Source organism: Amphiura filiformis, chromosome 1, assembly GCF_039555335.1.
Source record: "Amphiura filiformis chromosome 1, Afil_fr2py, whole genome shotgun sequence".
NCBI lineage: Eukaryota > Metazoa > Echinodermata > Ophiuroidea > Amphilepidida > Amphiuridae > Amphiura > Amphiura filiformis.
Window position 1 is genome coordinate 20,812,814 of NC_092628.1, and position 24,463 is coordinate 20,837,276.

The 24,463-nt window shown below is 36.2% G+C and overlaps 3 protein-coding genes across 3 annotated transcripts; 1 reads left to right on the forward strand and 2 right to left on the reverse strand.

The window, feature by feature from the left end:
- Positions 1-754: 754 nt before the first annotated feature.
- On the reverse strand, positions 755-4,739 carry LOC140157003 (potassium channel subfamily K member 10-like). Its single transcript, XM_072180060.1, has 3 exons — positions 4,333-4,739; positions 2,902-3,237; positions 755-1,067 (listed from the first exon to the last, which is right to left on the reverse strand). Exons 1-3 carry the CDS (start codon positions 4,637-4,639, stop codon positions 793-795), a joined length of 918 nt encoding a protein of 305 aa, XP_072036161.1. The 5' UTR covers positions 4,640-4,739; the 3' UTR covers positions 755-792.
- Positions 4,740-15,123: 10,384 nt separating this feature from the next.
- Positions 15,124-15,438, forward strand: LOC140157012 (uncharacterized). The gene has a single exon (XM_072180071.1). The coding sequence runs from the start codon at positions 15,124-15,126 to the stop codon at positions 15,436-15,438; it is 315 nt and encodes a 104-aa protein (XP_072036172.1).
- A 5,293-nt stretch (positions 15,439-20,731) lies between these two features.
- On the reverse strand, positions 20,732-22,549 carry LOC140165744 (transmembrane protein 45B-like). Its single transcript, XM_072189065.1, has 2 exons — positions 21,706-22,549; positions 20,732-21,132 (listed from the first exon to the last, which is right to left on the reverse strand). The coding sequence occupies exons 1-2, from the start codon at positions 22,285-22,287 to the stop codon at positions 20,785-20,787; spliced, it is 930 nt and encodes a 309-aa protein (XP_072045166.1). The 5' UTR covers positions 22,288-22,549; the 3' UTR covers positions 20,732-20,784.
- Between the last annotated feature and the right edge of the window lie 1,914 nt (positions 22,550-24,463).

Here is a 24,463-nt window from a genome sequence, read left to right on the forward strand (position 1 = left end):
ATGACTTTTAAGTTCTGTCTCAGAGCTGAAAATTAAAGACACCCAACCACTTTTTGTCACTTGCTATTTGCAATCAGTTTTCTTGGTGTTCAGTTACCGGTCACAGCAGGTCTAAAATGCTTCCAGTTATCCCTTCAAGTTTTCTGCATTTCATTACAATTCTTCTCTGCTCTTATCGTTTCTTTGCGAAAAAACAACATATTTTGTTGGAGTGAAGCAGCTGTTTCTATCACTTTACACAATTTTCGATATTATTTTATCATCATCATCATCATCGTCATTGTCATCGTCAGCGTCATCTTCGTTGTCTTCATTATCGTCGTTTTCACAGTGATCATCATCATTGTCATTGTCATCGTCGTCATCATCTTCGTGATTCGTCATCATCATAATCGCGTGGCATTCGTCGTCGCCATATAGCTGTCAGCGTACTTCGGTTATATTTATAAATGCCCTTTTATAAATACGCGCGCTGCCATAACAGCTTATAGACAGTAAGTCTCGAAGTGACCTTCTACATAGCGAGTGGTCTTCCTATACATTTCAATGCAAAGGCAGAACAACATGAGACTGCTGTGCAGCACAATTTTCTATTTTGTTCAACTTTGTGATTATATTATAAACGTTTCCGTCGTTGAATTTTTTTCCCGTCGTCTTTCAAAATGTTGTTTTTGATAACATATTACAAATTCGGAATTGCAACATGTGTAATAATTTTGCAATTAAATTAATACTTAAATTTGATGATATTTATCTACAGAGTTCCTATCCTTTTCAGTATACTGGCTGTGGTCATGATTTGGCGTCTGCATTCTTTACATAAAGTATGGGTTTCTCATCCAGTACAGTCTCATCATATCCTGTTAACACTTCGTTCTGGACAGTTACGTTGGAGTGCCCATTAACCTTTGTCTCATCCTCGCCTTTCGGTTGCGTCTTTTCAACTTGTGACGTCAGGGCGTCTGATATGTCTTGAATTATCATCGCAAGATATACTAGCCCAAGGATAATCCAATAGTAAGTCATAATCTTGTAAATAGCTGGATATACTATGTCTGGGTTTTGACCTGAAGTAAAAAGACAAGAGATAAAAACTTAATGTCAAGAAAATAGGGTATAATGAGGCTTTGGTTTTATTTGCCGCTTCACTTTTTGTTTATAGCAAAAAAAATGAAGTAAAATCAAGTCATGTACTGAATTCATAGTTTTAACAACTAAAAGCCGTTGGTGACGTATTGTCCATCGTGTCAACTGGTTCAAGGTTTGTTTTGTACTCAGGCTGTGACCATGGTGACCAAGTGTGACAGTAATTGCCAATGGTGGCAAAAATGGTGCATTATACATCTCAATCAATAATGATATAATATTGATGTGGGATAGGTATAGACGAATCCAACGAGCCAAGTCATGGTCAGGATTTGGTCGGACATCTTTGGGTAGCCGCTAGCACCAACCTGGTGTTTTGAGCGTCCAATTATGCAAATAAAAGCCGCCTAACACCTAGAGAAGATGCAAGGACGAGGAGGGTTAATAGAATAATATATATAGTACAGATAATTCCGCAGGTAATCCCATCGCATCTATTCATACATAGTCCTGTTGTTCGCAAGTACATCAATGCATAGATACCGCGTGTAGTTAATCCGATTATAATGTATTAAAGTGTAAAACGGGTGATGAAATGCAGTTTAAAATTTCCGCCAAGGCCGAATCATTTCACATTTTGGGTGCATTGTAGCCGACGGCTACCCAACTAAAGGCTGCTAGTCAGGTGTAGGAATGCGTGAATTTAGATTCGTCTATATTCTCAGCTCTGGTATATACAGTGCACTGTGTCAACACCAGGTAAATTATTATTTTGTACAGGCATGAAACTAACCAATAGAAATACGCCCTGCAGCGAATCACGTGGAATTGTAATCACACCGTCAATTGCCAATTAGTATAAGCCCTACTCCGTCGCTGAGCAACGAGCGATTAGTATTTGAACAATAAGGTAGCTCGCTTTTGACAACGCAACAAAAGGAGATCCATCTCATTGGCCGACCACTCGATATCACTCGGCGATGTAGTATAGACTTGTCGTTCCAATTGGCACTAACATAGTCAAATCCTATTAATAAATGGGACAATAACCTTGCCTTGTGATTTTTGTTCCCCGGGGTTGTTACTTTGTATTATTTTATTGATCGATACATTCAGCTACATTGCATCATACTAAAGCTTACATATTCTTTTAACACATATATTCAAGTGCAAGCCTAACAAAAGCTTTTTATAGAGATCAAAAATAACAGGATATATTTATGGTTTTCTACCCATATCCAAATATTAACATTCGGTCGTTTCAAATATTGCGATTTAGTATTGGATTTGGTCACGTGGTTTCCTATCATCCTGCCTAGGCTCTTGACTGACGTCATTATCGATATCTTTGTTTGAATTGCGTCATGTGTTGACGTAATGAAAAAAAAACGTGTTTTTAGTAGTAAGTGTTAGATTTCGTTCGATATTAGCTGACGGCATGTAGTAGGTTCTATGCACCTTTCTCAATGCGGGTATGATGAAATGATATTGGCAATAGGAAAGACAACTCTATACTACCTCGCCGAGTGATATCGATTGGTCGGCCAATGAGATAAAACTCCTTTTGTTGCGTTGTAAAAAAACGAGCTACCCTATTGGTCAAATACCAATCGCTCATCGCTCAGCGACGGAGTAGGGCCTATAAATTCAGCTTATTTTATTAATTGGCAATTGACGGTGTGATTATAATTCCACGTGATTCGCTGCAGGGCGTATTTCTATTGGTTAGTTTCACGCCTGTACAAAATTATTATTTACCTGGTGTCGACACAGTGTAACGATCACTGCGTGGAGTGCGTACTAATTTAAACTTACCTGGAACGAAGTCTCCAAATCCAATAGTGGTTAACGTTATAAAGCAGTAATACCAGGCTTCGTGGTACGTCCATCCTTCTACAGCTTGGAAAATTAATGCAGGAATTACGATAAATAGTGCCATTCCTGTACAAAACAGTGTCAAAATACTGACTGCCTTACGTTGCCATATCTTCTCAAATTGTTTGTAAATTTTGGCCATGACTTTGTTTTTCAATTTGTTGAGTTGTTCACCAAGTGCTGAGAGTAGGATTCCACATATGGGGATACCGATGAGGGCGTATACGATGCAGAAAGAACGACCATATTTTGTGTTCGGTGATATGTGACCATATCCTGGAATAAGAAACATGTTAAATGGAAATTTCTGGTTACTTACTGTACGGACAATGACCAAAAGAACATTATTCTTGATTGTGCCATAATGTATTTCAATACTTTAACAAATTCAGCTGCAATACTAAGGCTTCATGAGTACGTCCATCCTTCTAAAGCTTGAAAAATTACTGCAGGAATTATGATCAACAGTGCCATTCCTAATTTGCATAACAATGTCAAAATATTGCAAGATCGGAGTTGTCTCTTTGGAACATACAATCAGGGCCATCGATAGGTCATTTTCTCAGGGGGTGTATAGTATAGTAATGTAGGCCTACTACCCGCTAAAAAGTGGTTCTTTTAATTTTGGAAAATAAACTGAACAACTTGTTCCGGGCTTTAAGTACTGATCAGACTATAGTTTATCTATGGTTGGTTTATTCATTAAGGTTCAGTGGAGCTCTAGATTTGTATAGTCTCTGGTCACACTATTGAACGGAATACATGTATAGAAACAGCTATAGTTTATATAAATTATTTTGAAAACTCGGAAGGGAAGTACCACCTTAAGGCATATATCCCTTAACGTGATTTTATAAGACTTTTATAGATACTAATAATGAGAGGGGAAAACAGACCCTATATAAAATCGACGGAGTTTTATTTTATGATTATCATTTGTGATGTGTGATAAAACATTAGTATTAAGTTAAGGGGGTACTACACCCTGTCCAATTTTGTGCCTAATTTTGCATTTTTCTCGAAAATTATAGTGCATTGGTGGCAAGTAAGATATGTATATTATAGGGGCAAGGACTACAACTACTGCACTGGATATTTTATTTCAGCACAGACAACAGTTGTGGAGTTACAGTCAAAAATGAGGGAAAACCAATATTTGAACAATTAATCTATAACATCTTGCCTTGAGGTGCTGAATTTTCAGTGCAGTAGTTGTAGTACTTGCCCCTATAATACTGATATATAGGCCTATCTTATTTTTCACCTATGCGCTATAATTTTTTGAGAAAAATGCAAAACATAGGCACAAAATTGGCCAGGGGTGTAGTACCCCTTTAATGAATCTGAAATGAGTACCGAAAATGAACTCACCTATTGTCGTAATAACTGTCCCGGAGAAAAAATAGGCACTCTCGTATCCCCAATTAGACGGACTACTCACATTATTGGACGGGTCTATTCCATTACTAAGTGCATTCGAAATAGAAGAAATAAGTGTCTCCAGATCCTCACTTGTCAAGCAAGTAAAATTAGCTAGAATTTGCTCCTTCAAATTTTTAGTGTCTTTTCGTACTTCACCTTCATTGTCGTTCTCCAGATAGTGAAATCCAATCATGCCGATGGTCAGGTATATTTGAAATATTATAAAGAGAGACAAGATCATTTGCCAGCTCGCCATTTTTTTACTCCTGCTGTTAGTTCTTTATTCAATAGTAATTATATCATCCAAAAGATTACATGATATTTACGAGAGATCTTTGCCCCAATGTATTGACTTGTCTTGCTTAATGTAGCGCCACGACTTATTGAAAAAATTGGCTGAAATCATCACTGAAATATCGTTCCAATTGAATCAAAATGATGGTGGTCTCTTCCCATAGTGTAAGACAATAACGAAACAGACACTGTGGGTCCGACTGTTTGCATTAATCGTCAATGTTGATATAAGCACAAATTGCACAATCTTATGTAATGATGATCAAGTGTATAAGACAAATATAACAATGATATTCCACACGTACGTGAACAAGTCAGTCTATCTAAAACCAATCTAAAACCAATAATTGCAAATACCAATACATATTTCACTGATAAGTAATCTCACTCCGTGATCATGAAACGACTATAAGGCCTGCTTCATACTTTATTCGATGTTCAAGTTCGATGCAACATCTTAGTCAGGGAGCCAGCATCACTGACCAAGACCGTAACCCAAACCAACTGTTTCAGGTTCCAATCTGGTTCCTTCAAGATGATCCCAAATTAAAAGTGCGCTAAGCGCATAGGGTCAATCTAACTTCAACACATGGGCAAACTTCAAACTTGCTCAAATGTTTGAAAGTATTCCTCTGTGATCTAAAGGATCATCAGAACAGCTGCGACATACCGTTCTCGAGTTACTAAGCAAAAAGGTGCTTAATTTTTTTTCCACACAGGGGTTAGAAACTAAAATTACTCCGATTTCAACGAAAATGGCCTCCGGGAAATGGCCTCAAATTGTTCGGCATGTAAAAACAATCAAGTAGGGCCTAATGTTTCGTTACCTATAGGAAACACCGCAAAATACGTCTATGGTTAAATAGGCCTATAGGCTTCATTATGTGGGTTGACCTCACATGATCGGATTTAGTCAGTAACGATTACGAAGTATCTTCTTCCCTATTGGACTTATCCCCGGGACTTTATCTTACATTGCGAACAATTTGAATAAGTTTGACATTTGACCCTTGTGTTGACCTTTGATTGACATCTATGAACTTAAGGCCACTGTTAATGGGAGCATCTTGAAATTTGGTTTTGGTTAGTTGTGGGGGATGCGAAGCCGAAGGCAGTGGTGTTGGCTCCCCGTCTATTTCGTTATTTAATTAATTCACATTCTATTTCCAGTCATATTATTTTTTGTAATAATTTCTAATAAATGTTTGATGACGCAAAATCAATATTCCACCAGACATTCGACATCAAATATAATTGATTTTCCGTCAACAAACAGCCGTTATAAAATTAAATATAAATTGAAATAGATTGAATAACGGATACTTATTGAACAATTATTTTACCGATAAGGCCAAAAAAATGTTTGTTTCCTGTAGCAGGTCAAAAAAGTCAAATGCGAAATGCGGTATTTTATTTTATTTTTATAATCCATGTCTTCAAATGAAAAAAAAAAAAACCTTTTTTGCTGAAAATGGGAATAGAAATTTACAGTGGGTCTCTCCGACACACAAAAAAATCATATTTCTTCATGTTCAAGAATATTTATGATCCCCTTTCAACCTGCAGATTAAAAAAGTATTAAAAAAATGTGTGATGTTTACTCCAGTGTTTTATATTATTTTTTGCGATTTTTTTTTCCCGGTTTTTTTTCAAAAGTGAAAAAAATCTTAAAAAACACGCAAAAAGCCGTCAAAAACGAAATGCGCGCTACAGGAAACAAACTTGTTTTTTTTTTTTTTTTGGCCTAAGAGATACACCAATAGTCATTGAACCATAAAATAGGCCACAAGGCGGCAAGGATGCACACTTTCCCGTGACTAACATCGAAAATATGATAACACTTCGAAGCTGTAGTGCACCCACGTTATTAATTACATATGTATCTGTTGTATGACAATCTATTATTAGTATTATATTATTAATATACACCTGGAGCATGCCAATCCAGTCAACATGTCGATTTCTTTACCAAACGAAGATTGCATGGTTGTACCACCCCTCTAAGAGTTTTTATCCGTGTACGCCCAAACGACCTAAGCTAATCTTAGATACCTTTGCGCTCATTTTGGTGATATATTTTCATCCCAGCACCTTACCCGGGGTAGGACCGGTCATCAAAATGACCATAGAGAGGGGTTGGTGAGGCCCCAATGATTTTCATTTCGCTCTTGTTAAATTATTTCATGAGCTACTGACTTTTTAAGCTTTTTTACTTGTTAGTTTAAGTGAAAATATTAGTTTCCTTTTATATTTGGAGAAAATTCGATGAAAATAGCATTTTTGTAGAATTTGTAGCCGAAAATCAATTTTGCCTATACTTTTGTACATTGCCAGAATTTTCCAAAATTGCACGGGCGCACTCACATTATGACGTCATAGCGACATTATCATTATGTGGGGAATGTTTGTATTTATTTTGGTATCACTGGATAGAGGAGACCCATAGCTATACGTACATTAGTACCAAATATAATGGTATATGACGTTTATAATTCAAATTAAGGGGGGTCGCAACAACTCCCTCTTCGTAGTTCGTGTTACAAAATATAGCTCAGTAGCTCTACATTTCTAGGGTTAAAGAATAGTTTATACATCAAATTTGATGTATATATATTGCTATATATTACTTAGCTCAATTATATGGTTGCTTTTGGCAGAATTGTTGCATCTCCTTGTCGTAATGCTTCCTTTTACTTCATATCTCATTCCGTTTATATCTACATTTCTAACATATTTTAACAGACGTATATAAGTTCAGCTTCTTCCCGCGCACCACACTGGACTGGAATTCATTACCCTCATCATTACTCGATTGTAACAAACTGGAATCGTTTACATCTGGTCTTAAAATCAAAAGTATTGATTAAGGGATCCAAAATGAGCGTTTATTGCGTTTCGACAGTATTTTTTGTGGGACATGAGAGCACCTCAGACCTATCGCATTGCATTCTGAATACGAAGCATGTCTTTCTGATATCAAATAATTTTCATTTTTTTAAATCACAATATAATACAAATTTTATGACAAATTATAAAAATTGATATTTTTCAAATTTTTGATATATAACAGTCCTCGAAGTATATATACATCTAATGATATATTCTTAAAGTGTATGTAGCAGGGAGGAAAAGCCGACGGTCAATTGAAAATTTTGACCTTTCATATTGAAGATATGGATTTTTTCCCAAAAGACCTTTTTTTTGTGTGGTGTTTTGGGAAAAAATCCATATCTTCAATACGAAAGGTCAAAATTTTCAATTGATCGTCGGCTTTTCATCCCACCTACATACACTTTAAGTATAAATCATCAGATTTATAAAGTTTACTTCAAGTACTGTTAAATATCAAAAATATCAATTTTTAATGATTTGCCATAAAATGTGTATTTAATTGCAATTTCAAAAATCAAAATTATTTGATATCAGAATGACATTCTTCATATTCAGAATGCAATTCGATATGTCTGATGTGCTCTAATGTCCCAAAATAAATACTGTCCAAACGTTCATACCCCAGCCCTTAAGTAGTGCGGTTCTTTTTGTAAGTTTAAGTAGCTTTAAGGGGGTACTACACCCATTTATTTTTTTTTGCATTTTTTTGCATTTTGTGAAGAAATTACAAAAAAAAATTGGACAAAGTGGTATGCAAAATGAAGGGGCAAATCTTCTCGTTTTATTGGTGGCATCGGGATCAATTTAGCTTACATGCTTTTGAAGATAGAAGCCAAAAGGAGGTACATCACTGATGATTTAAATTCACTTCATTTTGGAAAGCTTACTATCAACGGATTTCGTAAAATTTTGGATATGTGTTGCTAACACATTAGGGAAATAATATTGATATGTAAAATGGGAATAAGTGGTCCCTGATTTCTTTTATGAATTTATGAACTTGGTGCTCCACAACTATCAAAAAACGAACCGGTTAAAATGCTTCTATTTTCAATGTCGAGCTATATTTTGTATTTTGAACTTGCGACACTATGTCACTGAAACTTAATTAAGCCATAGGTAACAGGTTACCACAACCACACTACAGCAATCTTGGAAAAGATTGTATTTTTTGTCACCTATACCACCATATTAGGTAGTTTTCCGTAAGCTTCATTTTTGTGATTTTGGTAACTATTTTATATTTATTTGCCCAATCCAACTCAACTAGGCAATCTAAATTGTAGTCACCATTTACATCCCAAGGTATTTTAGTATATCCACCTCACACATTTCCATTATATATCCAGTAACAGACAAAATATCAAAATTGATGCCTCATTATGACATGTATGATATCCACAGACTATCACATGTATTCAAAATGGATGCCTGAATTTGACCTGAACCAATTGACCTATAACATGACCTTTGATGACCTTATAGCCTTTTTTAATCTCTTTTCCTAACAACAACATATTATAGAAGATACATACATAGTGTAGTATTGAATTGTCTATGTGGAAGAGATTAGGGGGGATTTAATTTATTCAGTGTTATAATCAGTGAGTACATTTCTATAGATAGTATAACAAAGGATTTAATGTATTCTATTCATGTATTCTACTTGGACATGTTCAATAGAATAAATTATGGTTTGTTATGAAACACACATCTCAGTTACCAGGATACAGTAAACAAAAAAAATATATAGGGCTAAAATGATTTTCTAAAATGGTTTAAAACCACTTTGTATGTAGAGATATTTTATAAGTTCAGGACATGAGATGATGAACATATTTATATACTTCATAAATTTGCAACAAAAAAAAGAAGATGGGTACTGATGAAAATCAGGGTATTAAATCGCCTTAAGTGTAATTTTATTATTTGTCAGTTTTTGATCCGTGTCTGATGACCGGTGTCAGTATTGTTTTCTCAGTCAGATATTGCCTTTTGGCAACTTTACTGAGTATCCTGGTAGATGTAGAACAGGTCGACTTGTATACACAGCTTTATAATGTAAATAATATAAAACGATCCGCCGATTCCCAAGTAGTGTCATTTATAGTTTTCTCCCGGTTTTTTTCGCCATCTTTTCGCGTCTGGCCCCAAGGGGCCAGATGCATTTAGTGTCGGGATTAAATCCCCAAGGAGTTCCAGTGACACATTCTAGAAGTTATCTGTTATAACTCAGCTGAAGATGTGATCATTGATACTAAGACAGAGACTGAGGCAGAGATGGGATTTGACCGACCAGCCTTTTATGACTCTTTAGGGTAAGGCGGCTTATGGTGTCATAAATTTAGTAGGAAGAATTGTGGCCATAATAGGTTCATAGGTCAACGCTAGAAAGTACAATATAATAAATGAGAAGATTATATGAACATAGTCGTGTGTTGCCATAATATTAATGTATTACAATATATTGCTGTAATTTTTGTAATAATGTTCCTCCAAACTTAATGATATCCCGGGAATGATATGAAATAGTATAATTTGAAACTATTTTTGTTCTCTAATTATATTACAAAAATTAATTAATTAAAAAATTAATTAAATAATTAATTAATTAATTAATAATTAATAAATTAATTAATTCCATCCGAGGTCAAAGGTTATCAATCATAAGTCATCCGGGGTCAAAGGTCATATGGAGGTCAACGGGGTGAAACAGAATTTACAGTACCACTATCATGCCGCAACTAGGATTATACCATTTTGTGCCAGGGTTGCATTATAATATTAACCTTTTAAAGAAGAAAGAGTAGTCAGTTAAATAAATAATTAATTAATCAATGTCATCAACAGAGGTCATTCGGGGTCAGGTTATATGGGGTCAACGAGATGAAACAGTGTCGCTATCATGAGTACATATCACTTGAGTACATATGTCCAATACCATCAACAATAAAAAGTAATAATTCTCAAAAATTATTTAAATACCACCAACTATATTCATTTTTATATTTATGTCGATTAATAAAAAGTCATGAGAATATACTAGTACTTGGATCCTGATTCGTCAAGTCTGTTTCCATGACCACAACGCATCCAATCTTTTCTCTGGACCAGACGCATCCCTTTTTAAAGGGATTTTTATTATTTGATGGAGTGGTCTTTTCCTGTAATAGACCTTTGACCCTTGATACTGGAATGGTCAGCCAGGACTTCGGGGCTCTTCTAAACATTTATACTGCGCAACTGTTGTGCGATCCCGGGGGGTCACTCCCATTGTGGCCTGCACACCATCCGCGATAATCAACCTTTGAAAAGCACCCTAAACAAGCATTTAACCCTTTGCTAAAACGATACCCTAAACAGGTAACACGTGCCTGTTTTCACACCCTAAACAGGGATTTTACTCCTTGCATCAACTTGAATTTCATACCCTAAATTTCATTTCCGCGTAACAGCAATATTGCAATTTTGCTACCCTTTTCCCCAATTGTTCATGTTTTTGACACCCTAAACACGATACGCGCGTATCGTGCCTACCCACAAAAACTACCCTTTTACGCGTTTTCATTATCGCGGATGGTGTACAGGCCACAATGGGAGTGACCCCCCGGTGTGCGATACCCATCTGTTTCGGTAGAATTTCAGCACCTCTGATATCCCGGGCTCAAATTATAACCCCTGACTGACATTTGACCTGAAATGTATAAAGACTCATCTTGTTGCTCCCTTAAGGGCTGGGGTACGTTTGGACAGTATTTATTTTGGGACATCAGAGCACATCAGACATATCGAATTGCATTCTGAATACGAAGAATGTCATTCTGATATCAAATAATTTTGATTTTTGAAATTCGCAATTTAATACACATTTTATGGCAAATCATTAAAATTGATATTTTTGATATTTAACAGTACTTGAAGTAAACTTTATAAATCTGATGATTTATACTTAAAGTGTATATAGGTGGGATGAAAAGCCGACGATCAATTGAAAATTTTGACCTTTCGTATTGAAGATATGGATTTTTTTCCCCAGAACACCAACAAAAATTAGGTCTTTTGGGGAAAAAATCCATATCTTCAATATGAAAGGTCAAAATTTTCAATTGACCGTCGGCTTTTCCTCCCTGCTACATACACTTTAAGAATATATCATTAGATTTATATAATTTACTTCGAGGACTGTTATATATCAAAATTTGAAAAATATCAAATTTTTATAATTTGTCATAAAATTTGTATTATATAGTGATTTTCAAAAATGAAAATTATTTGATATCAGAAAGACATGCTTCGTATTCAGAATGCAATTCGATAGGTCCGAGGTGCTCTCATGTCCCACAAAAATACTGTCGAAACGCAATAAACGCTCATTTTAGATCCCTTAAGGGTCAATAAATAAATAAATAAATAAATAAATAAATAAATAAATAAATAAATAAATAAATAAATAAATAAATAAATAAATAAATAAATAAAGTAAATCACAAAACTTTATGACATTTGTAACATTTTAAATGTCTAAAATTTTAAATTAAATTGTTGTCTCAAAAACGGCCATCGTGACTGCCTGTATCTTCACATTACATTACCAACCATGATTACTGGAATTGTGGTGCGCTAACTATGCCTAGTAAAAGGAAATCTTGTCTCATTTATCTGTGTAATGTAGGTGTTCAATAACACAAATGGGTTCTGGGCGGATGTGTATCATGAAAGTCGACCAAGGGCAATGGTCAGGCCCGTGCGCAGGATTTTTTTTTGGGGGTGCTGATTTTGAAAAAGTGGACTTTTTTCCAAAGGGGGGGCGATTTTGTAAAAAGTGGACTTTTCCCCCAAAATTTGGACCTTTTTTGACCAAAAAACCGTAAAAAACCTGATTTTTTTGCTCGCTACGCTCGCAAATTCTTAAATTTTTGGACTTTTTGTATACTTTTGCAAATTTGGGGAGGTGCGGTCGCACCCCCCCCCCCTGCGTACGGGCCTGGCAATGGTCATTATAGTATAACGGGATGCTTAATTTCTTTCTGCAACCATAATGGGCCTCAATACCCTAATACCTTTAGGGTTAGGGTTATCATGGTTATAGGGATAGCGTTTGCGGCCCAGAATATAAATACACATACGGCATCGATAAGGGAAAACCCGAGGGAAACATAACGCGTTCTTTATATCTATATATTTATATTTATCTATATATAAGCACAACCGAAGACAACAGGCTCAGTTATAATCAGGCAAAGTCTGAATTAGCAGGAGCCTATAATCAGGCAATAGAGGATGATCTATTGGAGACTGATTAATGACATAACAGGAAGAAAATCGTCAATGAGAGGCCAGCTGAAAGGAGATAGGCCTACTCAGATGGAAAGGGTTAACAACTGGTATCATCATTTCAAAGATCTGCTAGGAAGTTCCCCAGATATAGAGGGGGAAGATGATATAATAGAGCCCATCACAGATGATTTCACGATTGAGGTTGGTCCTTTTAGCCATGAAGAATATACAAAGGCGAAGACAGCAATAGCAGAAGGAAAGAGTAGTGGAGAAGACGGCATCCCACCAAAGTCTTAAAGAGATGTGACCTGGATGACCTGGTGCTAGGATTTTGCAATGATGCATTGCTGAAAGAAGGAATGTCTGATCAATGGTCTATTCTAAATATAATCCAAATACCGAAGTCAGGAAACCTAAGTCAAGGAGGTAACTACCGTGGCATCAGCCTATCCTCAATAGTAGCCAAACCTTCAATAGGAAGATACTCAACAGGATAAGACCCGAAGTTGATAGACTTTTGAGAAATAACCAGAATGGTTTCAGAGTGGGAAGAACAACTGTCAGCCACATACTGGCTCTAGTAGAAGGATAATGGAAGGAGCAAAGGCCAAAAATCTACCAGCTATAATAACATTCATTGACTTCAGCAAAGCCTTCGATACTATTCACCGAGGCAAGATGCTACATATCGTCATAGCCTATGGGATACCAAAACAGATTGTGAATGCTATTGGAAGGACATAAAAGAAAACCAGAGCCAAAGTGAGCTCCCCTGATGGAGAAACTGAGCTGTTTGACATCCTAGCCGGAGTTCTACAGGGCGATACCCTTGCCCCCTATCTGTTTGTGATAGTGCTCGACTATGCTTTGAGAATGGCTATAGATAGACTATGCTATAGTCGAATATTGATAAAAATATATGTTATTATTAATAATGATGAACGCATTCCGTTGAACTCAAAATTATACTGATGTTTATTTGAATTAAAGTGTTCAATAGTAAAATGGTCATAAAGAGTTTATATAATTAGATGATTAGTGACAATAAAAGTTATATTGAATGCAACTTGCATAATTTTAATTGCTCACTTAATATTGAACAATTCTGATTTTGGAATCTACCAGTTTATTGATCGCAAAAGCCCGAGTAAAAAATCCGACTATGTATTTTGACTTTTAAGCAGAACTTTACCCCGGGACTTTGGTCTCTAAAACACACTGGCAATCATACTTGTTTATTATTATTTTTTTTTTTATTCAAGGTTTATTAGAAGAAATGCACTTCGCAGCCAAAGGCTGAATTACCTATACGTTGCACATATAAAAATACATAAGCTAAATAATAAATGGCATATAAATATAAATTGACAAATTTAAACAAAGACACTTAAAATGCAAATAACCTTCCTTGCTCGCTCATACAAACTGCCACTCACATTTACACAACTGCAACACACATTCACACCCACCCCACCCACTTACACCCATCACACTCACCAAATATCACCAATAAATAATTGACCTACAACTACCAAAATTAGTACTACAACAAACAATATATGCAAAGAGATTGACTTTCCTCACCTCACAACCACACACCAAACACGTCACACACACACACCCCCACACCCCCAATCAATCCAAATTACCGCAAGTACCAAGCATGGTAGTAAGACGCCCTAAATGTACGTCCATACACACCACTGAGAGTTTAACTTTCGCGCCAGATCAAACGTGCCGCAAATTCCATAGATTGCTGTGTACGATGTAGTTAATGGTAATAGCACGTGCACGAAGGATTTAAACCATAGCGAGATCTGGGCGACCAATCAAAGGCCAGATCCATTTAAAGATGCATTACATCATGGCCAATTTTAGTTAGGCCACAAATTGGCCGAACTCTCCATAGAGTTCCGTGTTAAATTTAACCGCAAGTCAAAGTAAGTAGTCCACTTGGGAAGCTAACAAACAGAGGGAGTGCGGTGACTGAAAATATCAGATGTGAAAATCTATCAATTGCACACAAATTAATACAAATCAGCGTTTTATGCTTAAATGTAATAGCCAGAGTAAAATGGGCAAGTGGACTACGGAGAAGTCTAGGCTATAGATGGCAAGGAAGAAGCACTTGAATTTCACCTTGTAAGGAGAAAGAGCAGACGAGTTGGGCCAGAAGTGGACTTCGCGGATGACATCGCCCTCCTGTCAGAAGAAATTGAACAAGCTCAGGAACTGCTGCAAAGGGTCGAAACATCAGTCGGGAGAGTCGGCTTCAAGATGAATGCCACCAAGACAAAGTTCATGTCTTTTAACCAAGATCAGCAGGTTAACATCAGCACAAATAATGACACAAAGCTAGATGAAGTGAAAGACTTCAAATATCTCGGAGCGTGGATGACTAGCACAGAGCATGATGTCAAAACACGTAAGGCAGCTGCTTGGGGAGCATGTAACAGCCTAAGCAAGATCTGGAAGTCTGCTCTACCAAAGAAATTCAAACAGCGGGTCTCGAGTACAACAATGGAGTCCATGCTAACATATGGATGTGAAGCCTGGCCCGTAACTCCCAAACTATCTAAAGAGAATGCTTAGGACAGTGTACAACATCCATTGGAAGCAGCACATAAGCAACAAAGAGCTGTATGAAGACCTTCCAAGACTCTCAGAAAAGATCAGAGAAAGGAGAACACGCTTTGCTGGGCAGGCTGCTTCAGGAGCAAGTGTGAACCTGTCGCCAACCTGATAAAACTGGCCACCCAAACATGTAACAAGAAACCCTGGTAGACCCCTCCTTACATAATTATGTCAGATGTAGATGTACTCAAGCAAGACACAGGACTGGAAGCATCATCAGCGATGCAGGACAGGAGGATATGGAAAGCTGTCGTGGTTCGGGAAAACCACCCGAAAAAAGCAACCAAGGGTCCATTAAAACATAAATCACAAAACTTTATGACATTTTTAAATGTCCGACAATTAAGATTAAATTGTACCATTAAAATTGTTATCTCAAAAACAGCCAAGTGACTGCCCGTATCTTCACATTACCATGATTACCAACCATGTTTGGAGCCATGCGCTAACTAGAAGGCTATAGTAAGTTAGTAAGAGCAAATCTCGTGTCATTATCTGTGTAATGTGGATGTTCATTTACCCAAATGGGTTCTGGGCGGATGTGTATCATGAAAGTCGACCAATGGTAATGGTCATTATAGTATAACGGGATGCTTAATTTCTTTCTGCAACCATAATGGGCCGTAATACCCTAACCTTTAGGGTTAGGGTTTAGGGTTATAGGGTTAGCGCATATTGCGGCCCATTATGGCTGCAGAAAATAAATACGCGTACGGGATCGATAAGGGGAAAACCCGGGGGGGGGGGGAACACTTTTCATAAATTCTACGCGCTCTTTATATCTATATCTTTATATCTACGGCCAGATATACCTATAACATAATGGTCTAATCTATTTAAAATCTACACTGATACCTGTCGAAGATTTAACAGTCTTCCATAGAGGTTATTTTTGTTTCAAATGTAATTGGCTAGGGCTAATTAATCTGAAACCCATGCTCTCCCTGTATGGCTTTTCCGATATTTTCCACAACTGGAGGAGTGAGTTTTTCAAATTGAAAGTTACCCCAATTGTCGGCGATTCTATTTTGAAACCCATGATACTCCCTCTGTGGAAGACTAGCTAAATCTTTCACAGGATTTCAAATGAAATAGCCCAATATCGATGCGCGTCCTAAATTATTCTCAAGATTGAATTTGATGGCATGTAAAACCACACTTAAAACGGAGTCATTTTTAAGAAAAGTTGAACAATGATGGCGCTATTTATCTTAAATCTTGTTTGCATCTTTACAAGGGGTAAACACTTGCATAATAGTATTAGAACATCAGCAAAAGGACAAATAAATGACAAGGGAATTTTTAAAAAACGTTTTATCATGAAATGTAAGGTATAACTCATTTAATTTGGCTTAATTTAAATTTAAAATATATGTAAATAGCGCCCTCAATTTGCCCACAAATATACAGTTTATAGAATAAAAATTAGCACAAAAAAACAGAAAAAGATTAATAATTTGATATAGTAATGAAAATTTATGTTGAAAATTGCTATAAAATATGATATGTATATACAGATAATCAGTGTGATAGCTGTTGGTATTATTCAGGTCTAGAATTAAACATTATAATGTTTTGTTAGAAAAATAAATAAATGATCACATCAAACAACCGTGTTATGAGTACAATGGTAATTTCATTGAAATATGAACATTTCCATTCAACGAGGAACAGTCCATATTTCACCTCATGAAAATATTCTTTCCATTGAACGAATAAAAACATTCAATATTTGTTTTATACTCATATAAAATTCTTTATCTTCCACTTAATTTTATAAATCACCAAGAAAACTAAATAAATTACAAAATTATTACAAACTGTATTTATTTTAGAAGCGACACCATCACCTATAATTGGTGATTCGAGTTGGTCACCGTTCGCGATATACACCCGCGTCTGTCAGCGTTGCCATGGTAGCTGCCGCCGTTCAATGTAAAAATGGACTATTGCACTGGCGCGGAGTGCAATAGTCTCGGTCCCAGCCGGTTTGTGCTCCTTCGTCACTAAACAAACCCCAGCCGGTTTGTGCTCCTTCGTCACTAAACAAACCGTCTGGCGACAACCTCATAGTACGTCTTTTCTGATTGGCCAATCATCATCAGAAGAAAATCTTCTGGTTGAGAATTGCTGTCAATCAGTGCCGGGCTTCAAAGCATGCAACGGTTGAGTGACAGCTATGCGGTTACATAAATCCACACAACGTACGAGAGTACGCGCGGGAATACGCGCTGTGAGTCGCTGACATGAAAGGCGATATCAGACGATTGGCGCCTCAGTGGCCAATGAGCTAGCGTATATTTTGCGTTTGCGGTATCTACAAACAGTGAGGGGCCTACGCTGTTTAGTGTCACTTACACAAGTCACGTCCTATAGCCAATTGAAAACAGTTTTATTTGGAAATAATTGGAAATGCATTAACCAATCAGCGGATCGTTATTTCGGGGTTGTCGCCAGACGGTTTGTTTAGTGACGGAGGAACACAAACCGGCTGGGACCTAGACAAGGAGTGCAATAGTCTGTTTCTATAAACAGTCCAAGAGAACGCCAAATATGGATCAGGAGTATTACATAATAATACCCTGCTATGACAATAGCTGCACTAGGTTAATCGTATAATCTCCTTATGTGGTTAGCATGGCTGAGCCAGGAAATCCACAAGGTCAGCCAATGTATGTACATGTATTCGGTACATGTGCCATATCTTTTACAATGGGTGATAAATTTCTGGTTTGTTTTATTTCAAAACGCAACATTCGATATTCTAAAGCTTGGTCCAAATCCAAGAGAAGAACCAACTCTAGTAATTTATGTGGTTTCAAATTATATCAGACGTTGCCTTTTGATAGAAATGGTGTTTGTTGATGTGCACAGTTTCCCATTAGATCATAACATGCTGTTGTACATCCAAGGTCAAAGGTCTTTTAATCCATATTTGGCGTTGTTCTGGGACTGATAAATAGCAAAAACATTCAATAGTAATTGACCAATCAAATGATAACAATCTTTGAATGAGTTATATAAAACTGGATAGTGTATCTGATTCAGATTATGGTTGTGGGGGCTCGTCCAGGGAAATTATGGTACTCATCATGGTATACGAAATACCCTCCCCATCGACATAGTGAACATTAGCGATTGACATACAATGACAAATCATTCTTGATACTTAGAGCAATTGTCATAATTCTATGTCATCTCAATTATTGACCTTTTTTTGAAGACGCCAAGGATAATGGTTCTTATCATACGTACATCAGATCAAACATCAACCACCCAAATCGTGCTCTTACCATTTCTGACATCAATGCGAAAAGCGATGTTGAAGCTTGGCTTAATAAAATATTACAAAAACGTAAGACTGGATGATTACGAGTACAATCAAAAGAATGAATAACATCTTTTCTTATTCTGCTTCATTTATTTCATATAAAACCGAGGTCAGACCCGAGGATCAGACCCACATCATACAATATAAATGTGATATAAAATGGTCTCTTCACAACAATAAAAATAGGAATGTAAATATTTTCACGAAAACAACTTAATGTGATCCTTTTATGGCTACTTTTATTAAATTTTGATATCTTTCGATCGAAGCAAATGGAATTTTTGTTTTTTCAAACAAGCCTAATTACTTTTTGTTATTCACGACCATCTATCTAGTACAAAATAGAACGGGTTTTGCTTAAAACTACTTCCACTTATTGATGAATCATTATATCAACAAAATAATATATAAATATGAATATATACATAGAAGCTGCTTGAAGAGATGACTGCAAGTCTATGTTACATACTGCAAGGACATAATAGTTGAATTCGAGGTAATTTATTGTTTTGAAAATGCAACCAACACTACGATCATGATTCTTGAAATTAGTAACAAACAAGTTAGATCAACTTGATTCAGTGTTTTTAATATTTTACAACGCATAAGCAATAGTCACTGATAGTTGCTTTCCATGCAAGGTAAATGGAAAAATTACAAAACCATTACTCTACAGATTCCATTGTTGATTCTTTTGTTGATTTTCCAATAATTTCATTTGCTGCATATCTGTCAAAAAAAGTTGAAAATCACGCTAAAACAAAGGTTGTGGATTGATACCCTCTGCTCTTTAAGACTCTTCCTTCTGTGAGATATTTCTATGGGAGTAATGATTTACTTTGCATTAGTTACAGAGAACACCAGCGAATGATCAGAATGACTTTTGAACTTGCTAACAATTTCGTCAAAACCACGCTAAGATCAGCTATTGGGTCATCACAACAACACATGCCGCTTTGATAGTGGTTTATTGGTTTATTGACTAAACTGTTACAAAAAGCATGAAAAGCTTTTATCTTGGTTTTGACGAATTAAACTCTTTATTGTCTTCAATTACCAAACCTAATTAACCTGTTTCAAAATTGATCTTTATTTATGTCAAAAGGAAAGATTGTCGAGTGTTTGTTATGGAGCTTTTTGACAGCCTTCCAAGTTTTTTTCTTCAATCGTTTGAATTCGTAATTTCTATTAAAACCTCAATTAGGGAAATAGCTATAATTGTTCTCGGAATTATTCTAAGCTCTCGGTACCGTAACAGATATATTTCAGATAGTATTGTGATAGTGCGACATTAAGGGCTGGGGTATGAACGTTTGGACAGTATTTATTGTGGGACATTAGAGCAAAACAGACATATCGAATTGCATAATACGAAGAATGTCATTCTGATATCAAATAATTTTGATTTTTGAAATTCGCAATTTAATACACATTTTATGGCAAATCATTAAAATTGATATTTTTGATATTTAACAGTACTTGAAGTAAACTTTATAAATCTGATGATTTATACTTAAAGTGTATGTAGGTGGGATGAAAAGCCGACGATCAATTGAAAATTTTGACCTTTCGTATTGAAGATATGGATTTTTTTTCCCAAAACACCAAAAAAAATTAGGTCTTTTTGGGAAAAAAATCCATATCTTCAATATGAAAGGTCAACATTTTCAATTGACCGTCGGCTTTTCTTCCCTGCTACATACACTTTAAGAATATGTCATTAGATTTAAATAATTTACTTCGAGGACTGTTATATATCAAAAATTTGAAAAATATCAAATTTTTATAATTTGTCATAAAATTTGTATTATATTGTGATTTTCAAAAGTGTAAATTATTTGATATCAGAAAGTCATGCTTCGTATTCAGAATGCAATTCGATAGGTCTGAGGTGCTCTCATGTCCCACAAAAATACTGTCGAAACGCAATAAACGCTCATTTTAGATCCCTTAATGTACATCTACAATTGTGCTTAAACTTCATTGGCTATTGGACTAAGCATACCAATATCCTCGCCTTTCGTTACTTTCTGATGTAACACTCTCCTGTAAATACACACGGCAACGGCCCTCATCATGGCATGGCAAAATGTTATCACTATCACTGAAACTATACAATGCCAAGCAAATACCATGGAGTAAAAATTTGCCATCCCTTGGTTATCACCATCCCTGGTGACGCCTGGAGTTGAATAATTATTGTTGTTGACATCAAATGTGTACTGGACAACAACGAAGTCGGAAGTTTCTGACGCCACTGGCTGTTTTGGTGCAGTCTCGGGTTGGTATAAGGTAAATGCCATTTGAAATAACCAGGTGCCCTGTAGAGAAAAGTACAGAAAAGTGGGCGTTAAGAAAGATTTCTATCTATCTTATAATGGAAGAACACCTGACTTGAAACCCGAAGGTCCACAAAGTAACGGTCATTAACGGACTTCTTTCATCATCGGTTTAAACTTTATTGAAATTTTATACTGATCATGAGATCGTATTTACATTAAAATAATTTGGACACTTTAAAGGTGGTACTACATCCCTGATAAATTTTGTGACTAATGTTGCATTTTTCTCAAAAAATAACTACACACTGGTAACAAAAGTTATGTATATTATAGGGCCAAGGAATCCAATTACTTCGGTGAAATGAGGTACATTCTAGCGGTACCTCTTTACTTATCATAAATAACGTACCGCTTGTCTTGAGTCACTGAAATTCCAGTGTAGTGACTGGATTCCTTGCCGCTATAATATACATAACTTTTGTTACCAGTGTGTTATTATTTTTTGAGAAAAATGCAAAAATAGTCACAAATTTATCACGGAGTGTAGTGCCACCTTAAATTATCATCCACGAAGAACATTTGCTCTGTTCTTTATATTGATAATGTTCTTACCTGTAGAAAGGTCGAAAAACATCTCAATCGAACTAAAAGAGGATCATCCCACCATCCTTCCATCATACCAGTTAGTACAACAGGAACCACAGTCAATACATGTAAAAGATGCAATCTATAATCCAAATAAGTTCGATCATCTTCAGAATCTACCAACTGGAATATTAACAGCAATGCTTCAATTGCAAAGGCGAAGCATCTGTACAGTGGAACATAATACCAAACTCCTTGGATTGATTTAGTTGCGAGTGCTTTACAGATTCCATAGATCAAGAAGGCGACATAGATAGTGCAATGCAACCATTCCGATTGGTTCACTAGTTCTGAATCTTCATTAAACATTTTCCATTTCCAATTTGGATACACCTGCTCGGTGCAAAATGCACATAATGTAAAAAGTATAATCACAACACCTTCCACGGGAAGTTTATTAAAGGTCCTGACAAGTCTTGGCGGTGTCCAGACTATTCCACGATTGTCATAGAATTGTCTTGCGGTGTTGAAAGAATTCTGTAAAATCCAGAAGACACCGAGTAGACAAAATACCACGCCAGCGGAGATGCAACTCTGAAATGGTTCCATGGCGATTCAATGTCCGTGACTACTTCAACCACAACTACTTAGTCCACTATTAATGAACGTATAAAGTCTTAGATTATCTATTTAAACTTCACATTATGACCATCATAATTGTATGAAAACACGTTTGACGAATACAAACATACATTGTAATGTCTCACCGGTTCTTGAATAGTCTTGATATTTTATCATTAAAACAATTCAAAGTTCTATTCAACTTTGTACATGGTGAGACCGCACGTATTGTGAACTATTTACGTAGTAGTTGTTACACTGCTTTTGCTATGTAGTTGTTGTTCAATCTGACTATTGGCCCGTGCAATAGCATTTATTGTCAAAAGAATGAAGGTCAAAAAGTAAAATAGAAAGGTCTCGTTATTCAAAACGCTACAAAATAGTGGTTATGGCCCAGTGGCAATGACATTTGAATTGAGTTTTAGCATACCTGATGTGTATACAGGCGTGAAATTAAGGTGACGCTGACTCAACACCAACCTCCATTCTTCAGTGTCACCTTAAGGTTAGCCACTATTGTCTATTTTAAACTGTTGCGATTCGGTCAAATATCACAGATATACTTTTGTAGGTCCTGTGGTTCTTGAGTTATGTTGTAAAGAGGGCTGAAACAATAACACTTTTGTAAAACGTATAACTCATTAACGTACAACAATAAATCAAGCAAGTTTTCAAAGTAGGCCTATATGATTTATAGAAAGAACTTTTGAAAAACATCAAAGTGTTATTTTTCAATAATTTATTGATTTAGATAATGAAAATCTGACTCAGCTCAGCGTCAACCTCCATTCTTCAACATTGTCCCCTTAAAGGGAGTCTCCGGCAGTCATAACATTATGCCTTAGGTTATTTATTATCATCGGACAAATAGTTGTCAAGCATGAATCACATGGTTTTATTTAAAACAAACTCATATTGATCACAAAAACGAATAAAAACAGCCGGCTCTCAACACGCGATATTCAAAATTCCCGCGCCCGGGAATTTTGAATATCGCCTGTTGAGAGATGGATGTTTTTATTCGTTTTTATGGTCACTATAATTTTGTTTTAAATAAAACCACATGATTCGTACTTGATAATTATTTTTCTCTCATATAAGGCGTAATGTTGTGATTGCCGGAGACTCCCTTTAGTATGAACGTTAACGGCTAATCGGGCTTAATTTATAACTTAGAACAAACTAAAGATAACGATAAATCTTCACTCCATCTATTTGTAGAGTTTCATAATAATAATAAAAAGATTGAAATTGAAATTTAATAATAATAAGAACATTGTTGAAATTAAAATTTAATAATATAATAATACATTTATTATACTTCTTGAGCGCATCATGCAGTGACGCCCCTATTGAACTAGGGACAAATGATGAAAGAACTATAGAAACGTACCATCATGGTTCCATATTTAATAACTTGAATCGTAAAACCTTGAGCTGTATTATTATTAGGCGATATAATAATAGCCTTCACGTTGAGGGTAATGCATCCGCCCTGGGGGCACTCAACTTTGGAGGTGACGCGTATGTAGGGCTGTTAAGACCCCTTTTTCAGCATCGCTGTCACCCAAAGACCCCACATTTTTTTACGAACACATGCTCGCTCCGCGCTCTGTCATCCGAAGACCCCCTATTTTTCCATTTGATCTGTCACCCAAAGACCCTTACAAGTTCAATTTGACAGCAACTTTCATTTATCACTGATTTTGTTACTTATTTTGAAAAAATAAAGAATTTTGAAGCTATTTAGAACTAGAAATGCGATTTTCGAGGTTTTTGTGGCACTGTTTTGGTTCTCACCCACTATTCCATTAAAAAAAAAAAAAGGTCATACTCACCCAATGACCCCATATTTGTTACATTTGCTCTCACCGAATGCCAAAAATCATGCTCTCACCCAATGACCCCATATTTTTTACATGTTGCTCTCACCGAATGCCCCTTAGTGCGAAAGCGCCAGCCCTACACCTATATCCATTTCAAATTGAAGTGCCCCCCCCCCCCCCGGGGCATCCGCAGCCTCACGCCATTTTGTAAATAATAATGGTATGACTATGAGGATGACACAAGTGTATGCCTTCCTGACTCGGCGACAAGATACTTGTTTTCTATGACACAAGAACGATGCTATCATGGCTATGGTGCTTTTTTTCCAACCCAGGGT